At 43.8% G+C, this 24985-nt stretch overlaps 2 protein-coding genes across 4 annotated transcripts in view; one reads left to right on the plus strand and one right to left on the minus strand.

The window, feature by feature from the left end:
• ARIH2 (ariadne RBR E3 ubiquitin protein ligase 2) overlaps positions 1-11293 on the minus strand; it is a 33040-nt gene extending 21747 nt beyond the window's left edge. Inside the window, exons 1-3 of one of the 3 annotated variants that reach the window (XM_069027581.1) lie at positions 11205-11274; positions 9076-9235; positions 7046-7393 (exon numbers count right to left, since the gene is read on the minus strand). In XM_069027581.1, coding sequence (XP_068883682.1) covers positions 7046-7294 — 249 coding nt within the window. In that variant the 5' untranslated portion in view covers positions 7295-7393; positions 9076-9235; positions 11205-11274. Of the gene's footprint in view, positions 1-7045; positions 7394-9075; positions 9236-10872; positions 11165-11204 lie in introns of those variants that run through there. The other 2 variants (XM_069027580.1, XM_069027582.1) reach the window with 2 other exon arrangements.
• Positions 11294-11511: 218 nt separating this feature from the next.
• Positions 11512-22948, plus strand: SLC25A20 (solute carrier family 25 member 20). The gene is made up of 9 exons (XM_069027585.1): positions 11512-11738; positions 12408-12500; positions 14436-14563; positions 16712-16802; positions 17760-17877; positions 19047-19119; positions 19704-19813; positions 21143-21267; positions 21775-22948. Exons 1-9 carry the CDS (start codon positions 11634-11636, stop codon positions 21835-21837), a joined length of 906 nt encoding a protein of 301 aa, XP_068883686.1. The 5' UTR covers positions 11512-11633; the 3' UTR covers positions 21838-22948.
• The last annotated feature ends 2037 nt before the right edge of the window (positions 22949-24985 follow it).

Raw genomic sequence — 24985 nt, forward strand, 5'->3', positions numbered from 1 at the left:
AAAAAAATGAGCAAAAGCCCTCCACCTTTAAGTCTCACACAGAGGATTGATTATGATTTGTCTGACATTTCAGGCCCTCTCCTGATTAGACTGCAGGCTGCAGCAGGTAAAGAAATGCCATTTAAGAGACTGTAGCTGCACTATCAATACCATAGAAAGGTTTTGTCAAACAGCACTCCATGAGCTCTGCTTCATCACATGGTTTTAATCTGTACCCCATCACTCATCTTCTGGCATGCAGGTGTCAATCTGCAAGATTAGAAGCATATTTAGGAGGCAGAGTGCAGTTTGGGAATGACAAACACTGTCGGTGTTACACCACGGTTGTGAAGTTGTCAGTGCATAACCTAGTTGGCCACACACTGAAGAAAGGGGATCTGGGGTTAAATTCTGGATCTTCACATGTACACATTGCTTTAATCCACCCACTATCCTACACAGGACAGCAACAATTTCAGCTGCAGCTGCCAACAAACAGGATCAGTAGGACTCAGCTAGGAAATCTCAACATACGTATTTCTCAAGCTGTTAGGCTATTCTTCCTGAGGAAATTCAGAAATAAATATTAAAAGAACAGAAACATTTCAGCAAGCTGGTATGCCAGAAGGCATTATTACAAAACAGCTATGAGATCCCTTCTTTGAAAGATTTAGAGCGAAAGAAATGCAGCAGGAAAGCTGTAAGACAGCACACGGATGTGAGATTGACGTGAGACTTCCCCAGCTGTCCTCCCTGCAGTTATTCCTTCCAAAGTAACAGTGTCAGAGCACCAGTGCCCAGCACGCGCTGCACTGCGCTCCCTGAATGCTGCCAACACCCAGCAACACACCCCACTGCACAGCCCCTGCCGAGGTGCTTTCCCAGCAAAACACAGGCAGAGTGGACAATTCCTTCTGGTTGAGAGAGAGAGGATGATTCAGAAGGTGCACAGGGAAGAAGTGTAATAACCTGAATCCACACAATCGTGACCAGTAGCTCAGAACACTGGGCAGCCAACACAAACTGGGAGCACTGGTGTGGGCACACAGCCACAGTGGAGGGCTTAGGTAACTTTGCAATGAGTAATCCCTGCTAAGTCCCAAATAACAGAGTCCTTCATTCAACAACCCCAGCTCTAAGGGCATTTTTCTTTTGTTATACAAAGATGAAGAAGAGGAACATCTGCTTTACAAAACAGTGTTTCACAGTGCACAACACAGCTTGTTTCTGCTGCACCATCCTTAATAGGCACAGCACAAATTGGGCAAAGTGCTCAGCTGCTTCATGCTGGTCCTGTGATCATGATGTCCAGCTGTAAGCTTGCAACATGAAACAGTTACCGAGAGATTGTTTTGGCATTTTTAATGACTTGTGTCTTGCCTCTACCTCCCACCAAGATCACACTCATCAACAGCTGCGAACAGATTTTTTTGCTCACTGCAGAGTCATACTGGCTGTAAGATACACTTAAGGTGTGAATCACAAAGAAATGTGTGGGCTATAATCACCCTCCACATTTGTGGCTCATTTTTCCAGTCAAGTTGAGAATTTCAGCAGTCCTGGGCAGTAAGTAACAACACTGTTTTCTTTCCTCAAATGACTCCGGGAAGGTGTCACAAGGTTGCATGGTCTGGGCTCTCCAGCCAGCTCTCTTATTCTGCTGACCAAAAGTCTACAAAAACTTAATGCATTTTTAAAATACAAAAAGACTTTTATGAGCCAAACCAAAACACACTGAAGACAGTTACACTGACGTTACAGACATACTCATGCCCTCTTGATACTACTGAATTGTGAATCTGTAGGCAAAAACCCAACTTTCACATAGCAGAACTTCCAGGATTTTTCTGTTTGGGAACAAAAAGCGGGTAAAGGATAAAGGTGTGTCTCAAATGTGAGTGCTCCTAAGGGGTACAGCTTTAGACTGGATGTCCCACATAATGTTGGCTTGGTGCTAAAAAACACAGAATACAGTACAGATATAAACCTGCATGTCCTGACTAATCTAGTGGTTTAAGGGTACTTCGAAACAGTGTGTTCTCTCTGCCAAACAGCACCACAGGGGTTCTGTGAAAAAGTCAAATTTGCCTATCAGGTTCTACCATTTATAATAAATTATATTTAAATATTTACTGCTTACTAATACTTACCAATGTTGGTACTCATGGACTTTAAACATAAATTTTTGAAACTGTTCTTATGTACATGCATTTTAATATTTCAAGGGGCTTTAATTCCTCTCCTGCACCTGAGGTACTCAGGCACAGCGAGGCTTTAATCCTGCCATTTTAGATCGCATAAAGTTCCATGAAGTCATTATGGCATTGAAAGGATGACACTGCAGCACTGCAGGCTGGTTCAGATAAGCAGCACCCCACAGCACACTCTGGGCCATGGTTTGAACAGTGATACAGCAGGGCACACACACACCAGGGTCCTGACATGTGGCTCTTTACAGACACTTTGTGATTGCAAGGAACAGGCTCCTTCAGGAAGGGCTGCTCACATGGGCTGCCAGTCCCCATGCACATGACCCTGGGTTTGCTGGAGATGGTATTTGCAAAGGAGCACTGCCAGCACTCACCAAGCAGCTCTACAAACTAACTGCTCTGTGTCAGCGCTACTGGAGTGTGTGCAGCAGCCTCAGAGGGCTGTGTTTTCACGAGCAATTACTAATCTGGTTCCATGAAAAGATGCAACAACAGTATGGTGAGCCAGAACATACGAAAAACTGGTTTATCTACAAAAGATCAGTAGTGATAACATGGATTAAGAGATTCAGAATTATATAATGATATCAAATACTTTTTGCATCTACCAAGGTTTATTCTTCAAGGGACAGGGCTAAAAAAACCCACATCACAAGCTGTAATTTCAGGAAGCATAGGAAGTAAGCTTTTTGCTCTCTGATAAATATTAGCAGATTACTGAAATTAGCGAAGTGAAAACTATAAGTTCCTCAGTCTCACAATTCCTTTGGTTTTAATAGAAAGACGTCAGTACCAATTGCCTGTAAAACAACATGACTATTTTCCCTTGCTAGCTTGCATGTGCAGAAACATCACAGCTTTCTCATGACTGACAATCAGCTAAGACCCAAAGTTATGGTAGTTTTTTTTTCATAAATTCTAATTGCAACTGTTTTATCTGGTGGTTTACCAATTTAAAAAAAAAAAAAAAGGTAACACTAGAAAACTCCACCTCATCACTGAAACAGAGAAACTATTGCCAGTTATTTGAAACATTACAGATACTCCAGACATGTATGGAGACGCTCAGCAGAGCCAGGAAGCGTCATTCACAAACAAAAACAATATGACATCATCATACACGTAATTGCTTGCCAGTGACAGGGTCAGCTTTGTTTGTACAACTGCTGAGTATCACACTGTTTGCATGTACTGATAAGCCACTCCAGGACCCATAATCACTCAATGACAACTGACAGAGTTATCTCAAAAGCAAAGTTATTACTATACTGTTTTAATTCATTATTTTTGAAAGAGGCTGTATCTTATAATTATATCTATTTCTTAAAAAGAACTGTTGTAAATTCATTTGCTGGTCTGCAGGCAATACAGGCCACTCTGCTTTTGAGAGCATTGTCCTTCGCAAGTGTTGACTGTGGTCAAGTGACCTTTTGAGGAATTAAAAGTGACCTACTTCAATTCACAGGCCTTTTGGTCAGAAAAACAGTTTTGGGTATTAATTCAAGATTTTCTTCTGACATGTTTCAACAGAGATAGCCTGTCCTAATTTTAGTCAGGGTATTAACTGAACCTTCCTCAGATCTTCGTTTTAACAGTACTAACCAAGGAGCAAAGAGTTCCTCTTCTTTTCCTTGAAAACCAATGAACTCACAGTTCTTACTAAAACCAAAATTAAGGAGAAACTTTCAGAGTAACACTTATTAAATCTCTCTAGCTTCTGTACGGTTCTGGAAAAACCCCTAATGCAGTTGCAGGCCTGTGACACAGCACAGCTGGTTTAGCCTACTGCTGCCTTGTTTGCAGTGATTTTTCTATTCAGATTTCCCCGCCTGACAAAAAGCAAGTCAGAAGAATTTGAGGCAAAAGTTTCCTATGACAGTAAGAGATACAAAGACATAAATCGGCCCACACGCAGGGTCTTATGCTTTTATCAGATCTTCGATTTTAACTGAGTGTTGTCTCTAATTGGGATAGACAAAGCACAAGCACTTTGTTGAAGAGTTTCTCTTTCAATGTTGCATGCAAACTTTTAACCATGTGCAGGGTGTTCACACCTGACCTGAAGCTAACCAGGCAATGCAAGGTTTGCTCAGTTCAGTGTCTTCAGCAAGAATGAGAACAAGGTCAGCTGTAACTCATGGGGAATGCGAACAGCCAAGAAGGTTTCCAAAGACCATCCTTTACCACAACACTTTAAAATAAAATAGGAATTTAACAGTCTGAAATAGCTGAGCAAAACAGTTTGAAAAACAGTTAGTGAGCAGAACAAATGAAATACTATCTATTTAAACTGTTATTAGCCACTAACAGCACAGATTGCAAATACGAAGATGTAAAGCTCTGAAATTCCGTTTCTGGTCTTTAAAGTGTGTAGATAGTACGTCACAGAGAAAAAACCCACTCAATACATGTGTGTGCCCCCAAGTTTAACCTTCAGAAAGTGAATCACCTAATGACAACAGACAGTGGCAGAACATTCCAACACAGCTTTGAGCCCATTTATTGCATTTATTTTTAATTTGCTTTAGGGAACTATATTAATCTATTAATTTCTTGTGATAGTAAATCACTCAGATACCAAGTCATCCATTGGCTTCAACACTGTACCTCCTGAAGACAGTCTTTAATTTACCTTCAGCTTTCCCTGCTGGGGCAACCACTCTGCCTTAAGTATGAGCTAATGCTGAAAAAGCACCACATAATCAGTATTTATCATAAGGCAAAGGAGATTAAATCAATTAGATGCTCAAAAAGAACAACTATCACTATCCAAGAAAACCCAAAACATTGCGAAAGGTAGTTTTAAAAAGAAAAAGCAGTTTTTAGAGCTCAAGCAAATTAATAGAAAAGAAGTTAATAAAATTCTTTTAAAAGTCTACCCCTGTTTACTCATATCCATTAAGTCCACGGAAAATAATGACAATAAATATTTTAGCATGCTCCATTCCACTTCCTTCTTCTCTATGCTTGCTAATTCAATACTAATTCTTTCTATTACATTTTGTCTCAGAAAACTAACAAAATCACAAGTTTCCTTGGTGGGGGAGAGAGGGGAAGGAAGACAGGGTTGTTGAAGAATTGTAAGCAAGTATGCCAGGAAACAAAAAGCAAATGCTGCAGATACACAACAGATATCCAAGGAAAGTGCAACTGTTGGACTACTGCTGCTGGAGAAAAGAGAGTTAATGTGGCACTTCAAGGGCTAAAGCTTGAGTGTGTGGCTTACAAAATCACAGCTTTTTAAACTGCTACTCATATTCAATTTCATCTTTTCATGCACAAACCAAAGTGCGTAGTACTTAATGTTAAAAGTAAATATTCGGGCATATTCTTGATATAAAAGAAATCCGTATTTTCTCTCCTTGGGTCCAATTTGGGATGAGATTTGAGCTAGCAGGTTGGTATAGTCTGGGCAACTATGATATATGCTCAATAAGACCTTCAGACCTTCTGAAAATTTTATTTTAACTCTGGAAGCCTGATTTTAAGGACTGAAAGTATTGCTTTCTGTAATTTAGTTCAAGAGAACAATATGGCAGGGGTCACCTTTTTGGAGGGTGTTCCATTTGAAGGCAGACAATAAGGCACAGAAAAGCTGTTCTAAATCTTAATTGCTAAGAACCAAGAGCAACTGGCAGCTGGATCAGAAGTGCTGACCAACTATTCTCATTTGTACTTTTCTGTTGTCTCCTGTTTCTGACAATCTGTAGGGAACTGCAGGCATTCAGAGCTCAGAATGCACATTTTGAAGTAATTACAGAGACAAGTTTAAGAGCAAGAAAAAGTAAAACTTCCTTTTCTGAGGTGGTAAATGCTGGGAACAAGCACAACAGATGGCAAAATCATCAAATTATGGGTGCCCTTTAAAGCCTGTTGCTTACGGTCCATAGTCCTCAGGCTCTATGGCTGAGGACTGTTCTACTGGACATTGATGTGCAAATAAAGATCAAGAGATCCCTCTCATTTTAAAAATTAGATTGGATTCAGACTGAAAGAATTGGTATCAAAACCTACCCAACATGGGTTTTTTACATGCTGCAGTCATCACCTGTCCTGCTTTCAGGGGCTGTTCCAGAGAAAAGCAACCACTAGAAGACTAGAACACCGGTTTGTTACAAAGTTGATGCAGCAGCAATTTCAACCCAGCATCCACATCTAGAGTTTAGAAAACTCTGCTTTTGTCTGGCCTGCCTCCTCTTTTGAGATACTACAGTAATCGGTTACAAAAAGAGAAAGAAAACTTCACAAAAGTCTTATTGAGCATAATACCATGGAGCTGACTCTGAGTATGACTTTTCTGTGAAATGAATTAAGTCACACCTGTTCCAAGAGCTAGCAAGTTCACTGTATTTGAATTGCTGTCACTGCAACAGTAGGGTTAATACCTGGCATGACAGCTGATCTGTCTTTGAAAGTCCATGATTATTCTCTCAGAACACCAGAAAAGTGTTTTTGTTAGAATTACAGAGTTTTAGCATGTTTTCCTATTTGTCAGTTATCTTCTCAAACACAGGTGTACCAAACTGCACCATTTATGGTTTGATTTATTTCTTTTCTATATATCCTCTTTGCATTAATGCAAAGAGCTATAACTCGGGAATTTTGGTCAGGAAGCTCAGCTCTGTAAAAAAAAAAAATCAACATTCAGTAAGGAAGATTTTTCAGGCCCCAGAACCAGTACGTAACAATTGTAAACCTTTGAGTCAGTTTTGAACAAGGGACCTTCAATAATGCTCCTCCAACCCCCCATAACAGCAATGTTGCCACGGCTTTTATTACAAACTGTATTCTCAGCATTTGCCTGTTCAACCACAGACTTATCTTACACCTGTGTTAATGCAGAAACCTTTCCTCACCTTTAACGTGGCAGCCAAGCTGGCCATGTGCTCATTCAGAGTGCTCTCCGACTCCTTGTAAGTCAAGCAGGTGAACTGATATTCCTCTGGATCAAAGGCATCTGCTCCCTGCTGCTCCACGTCGTTAGCTACCCCATCATAATAATCCTCAATATCCCCAGGATCCTCATCCTCTTCCTCCTCCTCGCAATTAGGGTCATAATCCTCTTCATTGCTGTCAGAGCCCTGGCTGTTCATGTCCACGGACATCTTAATGCCCTGCCAAACTGCAGACCAGGAAAGCAAGCGCAGCTTCTTTTTTTTCCTCCAAACTTTATCGTTCTTTTGAATTCATCTGAGCTCTGTCTCCTAAGGGAGGAAAAACAATTTTTTCTGTGCCTAAGAAATTGTAAGAGGCTCCATCTCAACATCAAACAGGTGATCAAACAGCCAGGAACAGACCAACCCAACGGCCCAGTAAAGAGGATTCTGCTGTGCATGTCCCTGGTTTGGATCCACTGTGACTCTTGCACTTCCAAAGCCAAGGCTGCTCTTACAGGACAGGTACAAAACCTTGGAGGTTGGGTTATTACACTGCATCCTAGTCCCCAGTGCAGGCCCTGAGACTTCTGACATTTGGAAATTGGCTGCATAACTTTCACTACAGATCTTCTCAGAGATAAAACAGAATTTATGACAAAGGTTTTTATCAACAGCCTGAAGTGCTGACAAACAGCATCCTATCCACTTAATTAATAGGAAAAACACAAACCTCTTAACTATGACCATAGTAGCTAGAAAGGCAAACTGTGATATCCTGTACAACCTGTGATATTCTGTACAAATCCATATTGCTTCAGAACCACAGACATTAAGTGGGACTTAGGAAAGTAAGACCAGCAAACAGATCTCTCACATACACACAATTTAACAGCCTTCAATACCATCTCAAGAAAAAGAAATTGTGAAACTAGTTCATCCCTTTAAACTGGTTCTATTGGATGGGATGTGGCTTGGACTTTATATCTGAAGGGGGAAATAAAATTAATTCTCTCATTTTATTGCCTTCTCAATATACGCTTATTACCTTCTGAATGTAGAAATGCTCAGGTGTTGACAGCTACTATTGAAAAAGAATCAGAACAACTAACTTTTCTTTGTTTTTAAGATTCTCATTTGTTTTAGAAAATTCACATATCTGATAGTTATCTGAACTACAAACCTTCTGCTTGTGTAACTGAACCATATGAATTTGAGCTCTGAAAGATTCAGCACTAAAGCACGAATCAACCTTGAATTATGGTCATCTCATATTTAGTAATAAATTTAACCAAATTTAACCAAATTATTTAGAGAATAAATTAAATACAGAAGAATTAAAACAATGCTGTAACAAAATTTTACATATAAAAACACATATTAAAATCAAAGCTCTATTTTCCACACGCAGCATGTATTTGGTTCCTTAAATACAATCCCATTTTGCATTACTATGTTGCCAGCTCTGCTCCTCAAATATATTCCCTCAGTATTGCAATTTGTAGCTGCTGGGGAAACCAAAATCAAGCTTTGAGAATCCTGACTTTAGAGTACGGGAAATCTTAACCACAAATTTTCATTATTTTTCCTCAACTCATTTGTTTTCTATTTCCAGTCACCTGACCAGGCAGCAGAGAATAACCAGGAAGAGACATGATGTACAATTAATTTGAGGGACTTCAGTGAGTTCAGGAGATACAAACCCCCATAGAGGTTGAAGACTAGTACCTAATTGCACTACTCCCTGAATTCTGGTCTTCATTCCTTTCATTTGCCTCTTGATTCCTTAGCTATCCACAGCATACGTAGCACACAAATAATTTATAGCACTGCTTTCCACAGGACTTCAGAGGAACAGACACACAGTCTCTCCATACTGGAAAGAGACAGATGTGAAATCTGATTTGGCAGACACAAGGCAAACCCTCATCCCTCCCTCTACCCCGCTTAGAGTCTGGGCTTAATCTGCATTGACACTGAGCTCCTGCATAAAAGAAGCAATGGATCTTTACCTGCTAAAACTTATGTTAAAAGAATGACTTATTTGAGCCTCTAATCCCACTGTGGACTATCGAGAGCCCAGTGTGCAACAGCTTTGCTCAGCCACCACAAAGCCTGAGCAAGTTTCACAGGCCAGGGAACTTCTCAAACTCACTCAGATCATTCCACACTCTAGAGAGAGAGAAAAAAATCATGAAAAGACTGGGTCCTCTGCTATTCCAACACATGACAAGTCACATCCAAGGAGTGAGATGTTTGTAGATATCCAGGTAGAATAATGGGCCCGCCCAGTACCTCCCAGTTACACACCAGTCACTGGGGACGGGGTCAGAGGAGTGCAGAGATGTCTCTCTGTGCCACCAGCACAGTTTTGTGAGCAAACAGAGGAGCTGTTTGCAGAGGTAAATGGACATAGGGATTTATCAAGGAGAAAACAGTCTACAGGGCTGGGTGACTTCTGTGACTCCTGTCCCAACATTCTAGGAAAGAGCTCACTTCCAGCATAACTGGACACCACACTGACACAAGTGAGGGAGAGGAAGGATAAGGTATATGCTCTGTGGACAAAGCAAAGGAGGGTACTCGGAAAACCAGGCACAAAACTCACCCCACCTATGCTCAGCCCAATGCCCAAATCAAACTCTCTGAATACAAAGACAAGACAGAGCTACTACTTGATAGCACTAATTTTTAAGACAATAAAGATGTTAAGCTCAAAAGATAGGGTCAAAAAAGCAAGGATTATTTAGATTAAATAATTACCATAACTCCCAAGACCAAATTATAAATTTTAAACGATACTTAGATCACTTTCCTACCAAAGGAGGATGAGTCCCTCTTTACCATCTTTATCCAAGATACTCCCGTATCTTTACTAACACTGATACAATTTAATCGCCTCTCTTGCTCCAGTCTCCTGCAGGAACTCCTAAACATACCCATCCTTACCCTCTGCTGTCTCCTCCAACAGTGATGCCCTTTCTCTGACTCCTGCTTTGCAACACAATACTTAACAAGGTCTTTTGAAACAAAATGCCTTCAAAATGCCTTCCATCATGCCACCACATTATGAGATCGCACTTCATTCCTTATCCCACTACAACACTCTTTTCCTATTTCCTGCCTTCTGTGCCTACCCTTGTGGGACTCCTCTAATGACTCTTTTGGTGGAGACTCCTCCAATTGGAGAATGCTCCTCCTCTTTTTCTGTTGATATTTCACAACCATTTCATATGTTTTTTTCTTCTTTCACCTCTTTATTTATCTGAAACAGAGAAAGTGCAACTCAAGTCTACCTCCTGAACTCCTTATCCATGTAACCTTTAGACAGGCTAACACTCTCCCTCTTCCCTGAAACCATCCACAGCCTCAGCTCCACACTGGCTATCAATGCTAATTGCATCTTCATCTGTGTCACCCACACCCATAATTTGTGGATCATCCCCAACTGCCTCCTCACATATGCACTGCACATCTCACCATTCCTTCTCCACTGTTTTTTAGGTAGGGCTTTTTTCATCCAAGACCGAGAAACCAGAAGATGCCCCATCCTTTTCACTACAGATGACTCTGCAGGGACCTCCTTGCAGCCATATCACACTCCCCCCCGTGAACTGCCTGCTTCCCTTCCTCTTGCCAGCCTTGGTTCACACTATCACGGCTGTCTTGTCCTTCCCAACTCATCTGATTCGTTTCATTCCCGCCCTTTCTAACCTGTCGTCGCTTTTAATGAGTTGTTTCAGGGATACCTACGTATTCCACGGCATCTCTGGGCTCGGGCAGAGCGGAACCCAGCGCATTTAAATTACCTCGGGTCCATTCTTTTGGAATGCGTGCGAGACCAGCCCCTGCGCTTGTCCCGCACAGCCAGAGCGCCGCAGACTTGTGGGAGGGCAGAGCGGGAACACCGCGGGACAGAAGCCGTGCGGGGAAAGCCCGAACGGCGGCGGGGCGAGGAGGGGCCCCCGCACGGCCGCCTGGAGCTCGAGAGCTCCCGGGCTGCGGCTTCTGCCGGGGCGGAGCGCCGAGCGCAGCACTGGGCACGGATAAGCAGCCTCACATCCCTCCCGCCGGGCTCGCCCCAGCCCCAGCACGGCCCCGCCGGGAACCACGGCACGGCCCGGCACGGCCCCGCACTTACCGGGCGGGCGGCGAGAGCGGCGCCCCGGGCTCCTCCTGCGCGCCGGAACCGCCGGGCCCGGTGCGTCACCTCCGCCGGGCGGGGCGGGGCCGGGCCGGGCCACAGCGCTGGGGCGGGGGGGAACGGCTGAACCACTGAGGATGTGCGGGGGGACGCGGCCCCGCGCCCTCGGGAGCGGCCCCCGGGCCGGGCTCGGCCGCTGACAGCACCCGGTGGCGGCGCGCGGTGACAGCGCCGAGAGCGGCCCCTCGCACCGCCGCGGTCCCGGCCCGCCCCACGCCCGCCTCCCGGCGTGCCCCGCACTCGGCTAAAGGTCGCGGCGCGGAGGGGCGGCATTGGCTCGGCAGGGACGCAGCGCCCCGATCCCGGTCCCAGTCCCGGTCCCGGTCCCAGTCCCAGTCCCGCTCCTCACCCTCTGCCGCCGCCGCCATGGCGAAGCAGCCGCAGCCCATCAGCCCCTTTAAGAACTTCTTCGCTGGCGGTTTCGGGGGCGTCTGCCTGGTATTCGTGGGGCACCCGCTGGACACCATCAAGGTGAGACGGCGCGGGGCGCCCGGGGACGAGGGGGGCAGCCGGTGCTCTGTGCGGTCTGGGGCAGCGGGGGGTGGACTACAGTTCCCGGCAGGAACTGCGCGGGAGCGGCACGGGTCCCGGTGGGCGCTATGGCAGAACTACAGCTCCCGGCAGGCATTGCACGGGAGGCGGAGCTTCCGGTATGCGCCGCGGGCAGGCTGGGCTGGGTGTCTGTAGTGCTGTAGGGCGCCCCCTGGCGGCGCGGCGGCCGGGCGTCTCGCAATCCCGGTTTACAGTGAAAAAATGGGAAAAAAGCGTCGGTGTCCCGGTGCTGGAAGGAGTTGGGAGCTGGGATGCTCCCGCCAACCCCGTGTTGCGGCGGGGCCCCGTGCCCCTGCGCCAGGGGGAGGCCAGGAGTGACCCTGTGGAAGCAGAACTCAGCGTCCACAGGCAGCTGGGGTCATCATCCGGACATCATCCCAGCAGTTAATTAGTTAAATACATTAACTACTCATTACATTAAAATTCAACCTCTTCTCTTTTGCAAAGGGCTAAAATGATGTCAATATTTCTGTCAATATCTTCGGGTCTAGTCACAAAACAGGCACCATAATAGCCAGAGGGGTTCTGTCAATCAAAGTTTAGATTGTAATATTTAATAAAATAATGTTTTCCTCTCCCTCTTACTAGGTCAGACTGCAAACTCAGCCTAAGCCACAGCCTGGCCAGGCCCCACTCTATTCTGGGACATTTGACTGCTTCAGAAAGACTCTTGTTGGAGAGGTACTGTGACACCTGCCAGATGTATCAGTTCTTTCTGTACATCACAGAAATGGAATCGTGTGCCCCCCAGAGACCATACAATTCCTGGATTATCAGTTAAATTGATTCTCATTAACATTTTTAAGCAGATTACAAACCTTGGGGAATACTTAGCATGCACGTGCTCCAGGTACATGTCTCTGTTTTGCTAAGAAATGTTTTTGGTTCAAAATAGCATGATGTTAATGTCTGAAGTTATAGACTGGAGTGAATGTTGGCAGTTGTTTTTTGGCCTTGTTGTAGTTGGTGAAATCTTGCTGGTATTTGGAGTCACCTCTGGAAACCCTAAAATGGGTAATGACTTTTGTTGATACAAGCAGTACTTTTACTTTCTTCTATAAGGTGTTATGCCACCTACAAGAAGGCAGAGGATCATTAATTTATAGACTTTTTAACTCTTTTTCTTTTTTTGAGAGCAGAGTGTCAATTATAGTAGTTTTTCAACCTTCTCTAGAAGGGGGACAGTGTTTTTTTATTCCTGAATCACCATTATCATGTTGTTGAGCTAGTCTGTTTTGTTTTTAGAAAGGCACACAGTCTTGATTTAAAGTCTTTAAGTGACAGACACTCCAGTTTTCTGCTTTTTAAGTTTTCTCAGCAGCTCTTTACCATTTGGAAACAATGGCTGTAAAGCACAACTGTTCTTCTGCTTGCTTGAAGTCTCTTTTCTAACTGCTGGATCTCGTTAGGTAGCTCCCTGTTAAATGAAAGATCTGCCTCAAATCTGAAACCCACTTCCATTGTGGTATTAACAGGTTGTTATATAACCAAAGCAAATCTTGTTTCCCTGGTCTCTCCCACAAAGGACTGGAATGCTGTGCCAGCTCTGAATCCCTGGCAGTTTTTAACACCCCTGCTGCAGCACGGACGTCAGAGCTGAGCCATAATAATAGCCTTGTGATGGGAAGTTCAAAAGCTGTGCTGCTTCTCTACACCTACTCAATACTCATCCATTTCTCTAAGGAAAACTATTAAACCTCTGCCAAGAGAGGTTTTTTGCTTCCCATTGCTCATGGGGAGGTTGAGCAGCAGTGGCTGATCTCTCAACCAGGTGCAATTTCATGGCAGAGCCAGTTGTGCCGGTAAGACTTCAGCATGTACTGGGATGCACTGGTTTATTGGAGCAGGGGGAAGAAAGGGGTGCACAGACCAGAAAATATTTTATTTATGTGTCTAGCCTTTATCTAGAAGATAACTATCCTTTTCATTGAAAAAAAGTTCAATTTAAAGGCAAGATAAATTAAATAAATACAGCTGCTGGGGTCTGCATTAGAATTTTTTCATATGTGCAGTCCATAAAGGGAAACATCAGGAATGTGATGTTGTGTGGGAAAAAAGTTTTGACTTAGGGTAGGAAACAAAAAATAATTTGCTCTTGAACCTGTTCCAAAGTGAATTCATGTGGGGAGTGAAGGAATTCAGGTTCCTCTCCCTGGCTGTTCCTTTAGTCAAAGATTGAATTTGTTTCAGCATTCTCAAGTTCAGTGTCAGGATTTTACAGCACTGCATTTAACAAGTTACCAGTAAAACACAGGCGCATTTCTGTGTGTAGCTGAGAGTGTTCTCTCTTGACATAATCTATTAAGGCTCTTATTCAGGTGGATTTTAACTTCACTTCCTCGTACTTGAGATGTACATGCAGGTGATGAGTATTGTTATGGAAGGGCATTTGTGGTGCCTGTGTTTCCCAGAAAGGATAACTTGCCTCTGCAGCAGTCCCTGAGCTTCAGCTAAACATGTATAACTGCAAATGAACAAAAAACCCTTTAGTCCTCTGATCAATTTGACTGTTAGATGGATCCTATCCTGGATTGTCACCTGTCTCTTCTCAACAAGTTGAAATATGTGCAACGTTTATGCCAAACCAACTAATTTCTGTGATAATGTTTCTTGCAGGGAGTCCGAGGCTTATATAGAGGAATGGCAGCTCCTATCATTGGAGTGACACCCATGTATGCTGTGTGCTTCTTTGGATTTGGTTTGGGAAAAAGACTCCAGCAGAGAAAACCTGATGATGTTTTGACGTGAGTTCCTGGTTAATCAGATGGTTGGGAAAGGCGTCCTGAGGCTGTTCCTGTATTGTCACACGTTGAGTTGTGGCGTAAATTTGTGTCTTCTCCTAGGCTATAAATACAGTTCTAAAAAATAAAACCCTCATGTTTTAATGCTTCTGGAAGCGTGGGGCTGATAGCACAGGCTAAAAACAGACATTGTGTGGGCAGGTGCGATGCAATTCCCTTTCTACGCAAGAAGGAGCCATTAAGGAACAATTCCGGTTTAGATGAGTACAGTGAGAGTTATATAATGATTGCCTGCCAACAGTCTTGCTATTAACAGAAACTATGGGAGCAGTAAATTCATGGTCAAGCAGTCTTGACAACATTCACAGCCCTGATTCTCTTTCTCCTGTTAGTTATGAGTCTTCCTGTGTCCCTTCATTAGGATATGAAAACAGCCATAAAAATGTTTTATTATTATTTATGAAAAGAGGTGTTTATGAGCAGCCCTCCTCTTAGGCATGTCTGACCTTCAGGAGCAGCAATAGGAAGCTGAGAAAACTTGGTGTGGCTCTCTACAAGCCAACCTGTGCATGAAGAAAGCCCCCCACCCTTAAAGTACTCCTGTAATGGGTTTGCTGAGCTGTGATTTACAGTTCTATAGGGACTGGGCTGTAGCTTAGCAACATTTTATCCCATTATTTGTCTGCTAGGTAGGAGCTCTGTCAGAAAGCAGGAGCCCATTGTGTGGAGCCAGCTGTGGTGGGGTGTTTTGGTTTCTGTTGCAGCCTTGCCTACACAGGGCTCGTGTGAGCACAGCTGGCCCTGCAACATGAGCCACTGCAAGCACAGCTCCCAGAGGGAAGCAGTGCTGAGGTGCTGGGGAGCTGCTCACGTACCCTCTGTTATACCATGGCAGTGTCCCCATGCAGGCAAGACTGAAGGGAAAGACCAGGGGAACAGTAGGGACTGAACAACAAATGCACCATGAACTTATTCCCTGAAGCCTGATGGCTTCAATGCCTTGTGTTTCATACACATGGTACCAACAGGAAGTTTTAAGGAGCAAGCTGGAAAAGGACAGTGTAGTTTTTTGAGCCTTTATGTAGAATTCCTCTCAAGCAGAGCAGTGGAAAAGAACAAACAGTGTGTGTACTGTCACTGTGCCCAGCTGTGCTTTTCTGTGTGCAGACCTGACACACTGAAGGTACAGTGTGCTTGGGACATGAGACCCAAAAATAAAGGTCAGACTCCTAGTGCTTTGGTTATGGGTCTAGAGGCAGGCAGGATGGTTGTGGTTCCCCATGCTGATTGTGAAGGGAAGTTGTGGAAGGAAGAAGATGGAGAGAAACCTGAGGAGTCTATCCTGCCTTTCCTGGGGCTGCATAATCCCAAGGTGAGCTAAAAATCTCAAAGCTTAGTTTAAGCAGGAGGTGCATGTGGAGTGGTGAGGGAGGTCTGAGTGGTCTGGAAGATATCATGGGAATTTTAGTAGAGAAAGGTGTAAGAATTGGAATAGAATGCCATCTCTTGAGCAAGTGGAGAGAAGCAGGAGGTGTGGAATTTGATTAAATTGAGATGTTAGGTCATCTTACTAGGGAAGGTAGCAGGAGGCTGTTGTGTGATGGAGAAATTCAGCTTGTTTAAGGGATTTTTGTCATGGATACTTTGCCACGTGAAAGCAGGTGCAGAATGTGTGAGATAATGGCAGGTTGGTAGGACAGACTCGACTATGGCAGAGACTGAAGGAGTGAGGGAGTGAGAGGTTATGGAAAGGAGGCTTCTGGCTGCACAAGCAGGAATATGTGTGGAATCTGGGGTCACTGAGAGAGTATGGGAGACTGGAGGAGGAAGAGACTGTTGGGAATGAAAATTAATGGGGAGTGCGATAGCAAAAAATACAAGTAGAAGGAATATTAGCAAATAGAATGGATATGAAGAGCTGAGTTGTGGTTGCTGTAGGAACCAGTGTTTTGAGTCCTAGAGATCTTAAATGTTTAGCTCTAATTGTGCATAGACAAAGCACTTCTGCACTGATCGAAAGCAGTGGATGCATTTCAAGTTCCACTGTTGTGTTCATGTGGAACAGCATAATCTGGTGATGCAGGAGTCTTTCTGCCCTTTGTTTCCTGTGTGCTGTGTTGTGTTAGGGTCTCTTCTGTTTCCTTGGGGCAGATATCCTCAGCTGTTTGCTGCTGGCATGTTGTCAGGAGTGTTCACAACAGTAATCATGGCTCCAGGAGAGAGAATCAAGTGCCTTTTGCAGGTAAGGCATTGGATGGTGGTGATGGGAATTTAATTTTAGGGGTCTTGTCTTTCCATAGCAGGAATTTCTTTGGTTAGTGCATTTACTCTGTTCTGTTTTTTGACAGGACTGAGACAACTGTCATTTAATGCAGCTGTGTCACGAAGAAGCATTAAACAAACTCACCATGGCAGTATAAGTACACACAGCATTAATTGCTCTATTCATTTTACAGAGCACAAGCCTTATGCTTTGAGGCATCATATGAGGCATCCGTGGATGCCTCAGTCCACTTCAAAGTATGGAAAAGTCAGTTTTTTCTGAATGAAACTTTCCCTAAAAAAAAAAAAAGTGTAAGCCTGCAAGATCATGAGCCTCTTTCTAGTGTAAAGAAGTTCTGTTACTTTGACAGTTCCCCATGCAGAGCTAAGGAATTCATTTCAAAACAGTGTTCTGACATTTGGGTGGCTGCTAGCTCTGCACCTCCTGCGGGGGTTTTAAAGTATTGTTGGAAAACGTAAACCTGAACAAATGAAATGACATCTTTAGCAGGTGTGGGAAGCTCTGCTTGTTTCAGACTGTGTTGAACTCTGTTAATATGGTGATGGGTGGTCACATGTTAGTTCTGACAGACAGGATATTATCATGGGAGCTTTTATACACATACAAATGGTTTGAATTTCACTGAACTATTTGAAGACTACTTTTTGTCAGTGTGGAATTACCTAACTGACTCGAGTTGTTTCAAACTTACACTGTGGAAAACTAAAGGAGAATTTCTCCTCTGCGTGGAACAGTAACCACAGCCTCAGCTTCAATGTGAGAGCTGCTTGAGGAAGTGAGGCAGAGGTTCCCTAGGCAGGAGCGTGTGCTCCTTCCTCTCTGGAAACACATGTGTGGCTTTTTAACCCTTGGCTGAATGATTCTGCATTGACCAGAAACCTTCCCTGGTCAGAAACTCTCACTTTAATCCTGCAGATCCAGGCAGCTACAGGTGAAACCAAGTACAGTGGCTCCCTGGACTGTGCCAAGCAGCTGTACCGCGAGGCTGGGATCCGGGGCGTGTACAAGGGGACGGTGCTGACCCTCATGAGAGGTAAGGGATGGGGCTGTCCTGGTCCCTGCTGCAGGGGGTCTGCAGGATAAGAAGTCTGACACAGTATGGGAGATCTCACTGTTCCTTTAGCCAATTGGAGGGCCTGTGTCACCCATTTTCCTTTTTTTTTTTTTTTTTTTTTCAGTCTGCAGAGCTACTCCAGTGCCTCAAAGGGCCTGAGAAATAAACATGAGATTCTCAGTGAGTGAGGAAGAGATTAGATGACAAGGATCAGAGGGATATAGGAAGTAATTAAGATCTGAGAAGCCAAGAGGAATGAGAGACTTCAGGAGAGGAGCAGAGAGAACAAAGAGAAGAGAAAAATACAGAAGTGGGCTTTTTTTTAAAATTATTTTCTTCTTTTTTTCTTTTTTTTCTCCTTGAGAGAAGGATTGTGCCTGTCTGTGACTGTTGCTGTATAATATTGGCTGCTTTAAAATATGTGGTGGCAGCAGTTACGCTTTCTACCCTTTTGAGTCTGGGTTATTTTGGACTGGGATGTCATGACCCCTCTCTCAATACAACAACAACTAAGTAATTGTGCCAGACCCAGAATCCTTTACGTATTTCAGTAATCCCCCTTTGAAAAGCTGAAATTTCTATATTTTGTTACTTCAGTTTAGGACTTTGTTCAACCCTCTGCTTCTCACACAAGTGTAGCAGTCTGCAGTGTAACTCTGGCAGTGTCCCTAGATAGGGGATGGTTCTCTGGTTTAGGTATGGGTTAAGAATAGGCTGTGGGAGTAGCTTAAAAGAAAACCACAACAAGACCTATCAACTGCAGAAAAAAAATCCTCAAGTAGAATCATTAGAACTAATAGTGTACAAAATTCATGAAGTTCCTGTGCTGCTGTGATGTGCTGTGCAGCAATATGGACAGTTTAGAGCTCCCTCATCATTAGTGTCATGTAACCAGGTTACAGTCTGGTTTGAAAGGCTGCTGACAGAAACGTTATTTTCCCAGTTCTCGCCTTTAGCACCTGCTCTCCATGGGAAAGTTCAGACTCCTATGTCTAGGGCAGCAGCAGATTTTTATTTTGTTTGTAGAAGAGATTCAGAAAAGGAATCTGGATGTACTTAGTGGTGTTGCTGTGTTGGCATGGGGCTGGTGTGCCTCTGGGCTTCCTTTGGTTTCCCACTCCTCACAGCCTTTGTTGTTTACCCACCAGACGTCCCGGCCAGTGGAATGTACTTCATGACGTACGAGTGGCTGAAAAACATTCTGACTCCTGAGGGAAAGAGGTCAGTGAAATCTCACAGTCATCACTTTCTGAACTTCCCAGACACTGCTGATTAATCTCCCCAGTTACAAAGAGATTTAGAGCAGTATCTAAACAAATTTAAAAAAAACCAAAAATGATTGCTCATCTTGTGAGTTAAGTTGTTTTGGTCTGGGGTTAACTGAAAATTAAAATAATACTCTGAGTTTCTCTCAGCTTCCAGTTTGGATCTTGTTAGCCAAGCAAGGAATACTTAAAGTAGGTCTCTTCACTTTCAACCCTGTATGTGTACAAAATGCTGGGGGGCTTTGTTGCATTTTCTGTGGGGGTTTGGTTGGTTGGATGGCTTGGGGTTTTTTTTCCCCCGGAGCATGTGTGTGTGTGCTGCTGAATAAAAAAAATTGAATCTTTAGGGTAGAGTTGGTCCATCTTGGGAAGGTTGCTCAGATACTGCACTCTGTCTCTGCAGCATTGTGCTGCCTTCTGGCTGCCAGCCAGGCTTTTGGATTGTCACCGTAGTCAAAACAATGAGTTTGACTTTTTTTTCCTTTTTTTGTCTTTTTTTTTTTTACTTTTTCCTCCCACCCCACTCTGATCCTGCCACAGTGTGAGTGACCTCAGTGTGCCTAGGATCCTTTTTGCTGGGGGCCTGGCTGGGATCTTCAACTGGGTAGTTGCCATTCCACCAGATGTGCTGAAATCCCGTTTCCAGACCGGTGAGTTGCATTCCAGTGTGTCACAGCCACACTCAGTGTGGTGCTCCTGGGAATGGGCTGGGCAGTGATGGAAGATGCCTTCTGGGAGGAATCATGTCTTGAGCACTGCTTGAGACAAGTGCATGAAAAACTCGAGGGTGTTCCTAGCATTCTAGTTGGTTTCCTCACAAATTTTTGGCACATCAGGCTGCACTGCTCTGTTTCTGCCTCTCTGATCCTGATTTGAGGTACCTGATTTGAAACCTAAGCATAGAACTCATAACAGAATTGTCATAGCTGTTTTATTACAAATGTAATTCTTTGAGAGGTTTTGTTATTTCACTTCAGACATAGTTGTATAAATTGTAGCCTGTGCTATCTGCAGTTTATAGTAATAGGGTGTGACTTGCTGAGAGCATTGCTTTTGGACAGGCAGCTCTGCTCTTTAATGTCTGTGGCCTAATTACAGTGAAGATGGCCCCAGGCCTTGTGCTTCAGCAGAGTTTGACAGGTTTTTCATTGGTTTCTCTGCCAGTCCTGTCAATGAATATTTTTGTTAAGGCTCCCCATCGTCTCTGTGGACTCAACTCTCCACTGGACAGTGACCATTTTTCATTCTTTTCACAAATCATGATAATCAGTGCAGGAAACTTACTTTCTTTTTCTCTGAGCAATGGCTGCTGTGGTTGTTTGTACCATACCAAGGCCAAGAGGGAAACACATCACAGCTTTATTCTTGTTCCACTGAGCCAGTCCCTAGTGCTGCTGTGTGGGTGATGTGGGTCCATGGTGGTTCTGTTTAACTGGGCTGATCTGTGGATTACCTCTTTGGAGGAGTGGCAGAAGCAATATTTCCCAGGGCAGTGTCAGGAGAAGGAAGAAATTGTTTTTTGAGTAGAAGAGGTTTTAAAAAACACCTCGGGAAATCCATGTAACATCAGCATTAGAACATCCTGTGCTTTTCATTTGAAGTCTGTTGCTGTTCTTGGCTGGGACATGTGATAGGATCATTTTCTTATTAACCAGTTTCATCAGTTTTTATATCTGACATTCCTATCACCTAAGTGCAGCTCTTAGGAGAGCTGTGATCAGCAGTGCAAATAACAGCTCAGACTTCAACCCTGACAAAAGTTGTTCTCCTTTCTTCCCTGCTTGCAATGACTTGATGATGTAAATTCTTTGGTGATGGTGAGCACCTAGCTTCTGTTCACTGAGCCTTTACTGAGCTGTCTTGTTTGTTTGCTATAGCAGTGTGAGCCTGTTGAAAATCCTGGGCTGTTACACATGGCACATCCTTCAGCCCTTGTCACTGCCACACATCTGGGCTAATGCCTTGTGCATCCCTTTCAGCTCCTGAAGGAAAATACCCAAATGGCTTTAGAGATGTGCTAAGGGAACTCATCAGAGAGGAAGGAGTTGCATCTCTGTACAAGGGGTTCACAGCTGTGATGATCAGGGCCTTTCCTGCTAACGCGGTGAGTATGTTGTGATTCCAGATGGGATTTGGGGACGTGGCTGCTCACAGTGAGTGTTTGCAGTCTGGAGAGGACATGACTGCCTGTTTATTCTTGTACCATTTCAGTGAGGTTCTTGTCACTGCAGGTACTTTTGACTGTTGGTGTCCAGATTCTAAAACTGTACTTTAATCTAGGAGCAACAAGTAAATCATTATTCAAAACTTCTCATGAAAGCTCTTTGTTGACTTTCTCTGATAGTTTTTCTCTACTGGTTGTACATCCAACTGTAGAAGATGGAATAAGTTTGGACTCTCTTCCTCTTCAATAAATAATGAGCCTAACAGAGCCAAAGTTCTGCCTTTGTGTGGAGGGATACAGTAGAATTCTTGCTTCTGGTTGAAGACCTTTTTTGTCCTCTTCCTCCTTCCATATAAACCATGTTAGGTGTTCATAGTGCAGCATTTCAAAAGCCCTGTTTGAAACAGATTTTTAGAATCCTTATTTGTTCTGTGTTCTCTTTTCCAGGCATGTTTTCTTGGTTTTGAAGTTGCTATGAAGTTTCTTAACTGGGTTGCACCTGGTCTATGAAGACTAGGAAGTCTGGAAGCGAGAGGAGAAGGAAGAGAGCGCAAGTCTGCCTCAAAGGAATAAATGAATGATCACTTAATGTTTCAGGAATTATTGTTTGCCTAATACCTTTCTGCCTTCCTCACATTCTTTAGGTGGTGCTATGTGCCAGTCAGAAATGCAAGCTGTATCTGTGACACAGAGTTGGTGAGGAGTTAGGGGTGACAAATCCTCTGAGCCAACCACAGCAGTAACGCTGCTAACAGACAGCTGTCACTGTCACACACCCTACCTTAAGTACTTCCTCATGGAAGAAGGGGACACATCTTAAAATGTAATTCTTTATTTACTGAAGAAACATGTAGCTATTAATGCTGAAAAACTTCCTTAAAATAATTGGCAGCATGTACTTAACTCTCAGGGCATAAGTCAGCAGCTGCACATGGTCGTGTCTGCAAGCAATGTCAGACAATGTTCTCAAATCCTGTAGTTTTTCAGTTGTGGCTGTTTCTGTGTTAACACTGGTTTTAATCTTCTGTGCGTGTACAGCAGCAAACACAGCTCAGCAGGGGAGGCCAGAGCTACGTTTCAGTGGGTTGAGGGGTGTTGCAGGTACCATATCAGGTCTTGCATGCTGATCTTTTCTGTGGAACTAGGACAAAAATGCATTATGTTTAACATTTGAGCTAAGCTTTACTGAGGGAGCCAGTGGGGAAATGTGTTTGATTAACCTGAACTTTTCTCTCAAATCCCTTTCTGTCCCACTGAAGAGAGCCCAAATGTGATTTCAAAAGTACAGTATGGCTCATAGCAATCTGTGATATATTTGATTCATCAAATACTGTGTCCTGGGATTCAATCCCTGACATTGATGTGAGAAAATTTAACAGCACTTCCAAGAACTGAATTTCTCTGACACAAGGGGAACACATGAAAAGGATGCTGGCTGTGCAGTCTTGTCTAACTTTATTCTTTCTCCTGTTCCTTGGTTTTCTCGTACTATTATTAAACATAATCACATTTTCATTTGAGTAATGTCTAATACTGAGACGCAAAAAGCAACTTTTAATTTCTTTTGGTTGTGACACAGTGTTATTGGAACTCAATAAAAATAGCTGCTGCTTGGCTAGAATGTGTGCCTTGGTTCATTTACTTTTTTCATGGTCATGCATGCTCGGTTTTGCAAAAGTTTTCAATTCTTAATTCTGAGATTCATTGGAAATTAAGTTGTGCTGTGCTATCTTTGATTGCTAACCCCTTGCATTTTAGCTTTTCAATTTCTGACATGAGCTGTGGAAAAGAATATTCTGCATTTGGCATATTGTTGTACAAGTCCTGTTAGGTGCTGCGTTGTGGATGCAAGTTTTTAACTATAAAGCAACACACTGAATAACACATCTTGGAACAAATAACACATACTCTGTGGAAAGTACTTGGCGTGGTCTGTTGACCTGTACCACGAGGACACAGCCTTCACCTTCGCTTTCCACAGGCACGGGCAGCCCTAAAAACTTCCCACTCTGTGCTGCTGAGAAGTCTCGAATCACACTTTCCTTCCCAATTCTTTGGGAAGACCAGAAGGGAACCTGCCTTCCCCAGAGTCCACCTCTTGTGTTTTACAGGGGAGGAGGGGTGGCCCCTGGTGTGGGAAAATTCCAGTCACACGGAGCTGCCTCCACATTCTCACTGCTGCCGTACCCACCATGGGCCTTCCCCGTTCCTCAGCGCTCAGGAGCTGCTGTTCCTGCTCAGACTAATGCAATACTGACTGTGGATGCTGAGTTAGTACTGGTTTGGAGAAGTGATTACAGGATATGAACCTCTCATATGGTTTTAAACACTGTTCTGGGTTTACTGAGGCTAAATCCCAGCTAGTTTCAAGCAGATCAGGTCTGCTCTGATGGCTCTGTGCTGCCTCACCACCAAATGCTGTATGGCTTTGGTGGCTGCTCTGGCCTCTTTCTGATTTCCATCCTGGGGCTGTGGTACTTAGAAGCAACTTCCAATTTTAAGAAGTGCTATAAAGCTGAATCTTATTTTCAATTCTGTTTATGTGCTCCAGAAATACTGACACTTCGTGGGAGGGACAGAAGTGCATATTCTTTCATAAAATTCCAGACAGTGATGCCTAAAGCTGCATGCTCCAGCTGCCCTGTCAACTGCATCCTGTTGACCTCCTAAGCTCCCAGAAAGCTGGGAAGAGCTGAAGCAGAGGAAGGCTGAGATGCCCAAGGCTTGGTCATGAGCTGTGCACTATGGTTAGTGCTCCCTCCCATCCCAGTCCTAGCAAACCTAAGTGCTGCAGATTGTGAAAAACATAAAATTCTTGAAGCCCAAATCAGGGACTAGTAATGCCCCAGATGGAGCTTCTGGGTTTATAAGCACAGCTCCTGCACTTGAGCAGCAAGGAGCCCACTCTCAGTCTGTGTACTGGCCTCTGGCCTGGTGCTCAGGACCTCACCTTGGCTCTGCTGTCACCAGCTGAGCCTCACCAGTCTTAAGCAGTACTTTCTCTGGAAGACTGAAATATTCCCTTCACTCTCTACTACTTCAGTTGTTACTAGTAACTGTAGACTCTTTTCCTTCTGCCAACTATCCCTTTTAATACTTTTTTCTTAAACATTTCAGATCCTGACTTATCCTAATTATATTCTACATTCTCCCCACTCCAAGGTTTTTGCAGAGCTTTGTATTTTGCATGATAACATTCTGCTGTTTACCATGGTTGATTTCATTTGGTGTTTTTAAGCTAAGTAAAATATGGCAGAAGACAATCACGAATGAGGGGCTGCTTTCCAACAGCAGTGGCAGGAGAAGAAGAGCTTTGCAAAGGCTCATCAGACACATCTGGTTGCTTATTCAAAAACTGAAACCCAGGCACCCTGGAAATACTTTAAAAGCTGCTCATGCTTCTAAAGATTCTGCCATACAAAATTTGCCAATTCCTTGCCTCTAATGTGTGCAGCCTCAGAAAGAGAGAAGGATTTTAACACAGGCATAATTTCCTATACCCTGAGGACTCTTTTGCTTTCAGAGGCCCAGATTTGCATTCAAATGTTATTTTCTAATTGCCCAGGTTCTTGTGGGTATTCAGGCAGTGTATCTGCAGTTTAAGGGCACACAGTAGCAGCTGGTACACTGGTGCCAGCAAGTGATACCAATGATATTT

The sequence above is a fragment of the Aphelocoma coerulescens genome, chromosome 12 (assembly GCF_041296385.1).
Source record: "Aphelocoma coerulescens isolate FSJ_1873_10779 chromosome 12, UR_Acoe_1.0, whole genome shotgun sequence".
In the NCBI taxonomy this organism is placed as follows: Eukaryota; Metazoa; Chordata; class Aves; order Passeriformes; family Corvidae; genus Aphelocoma; species Aphelocoma coerulescens.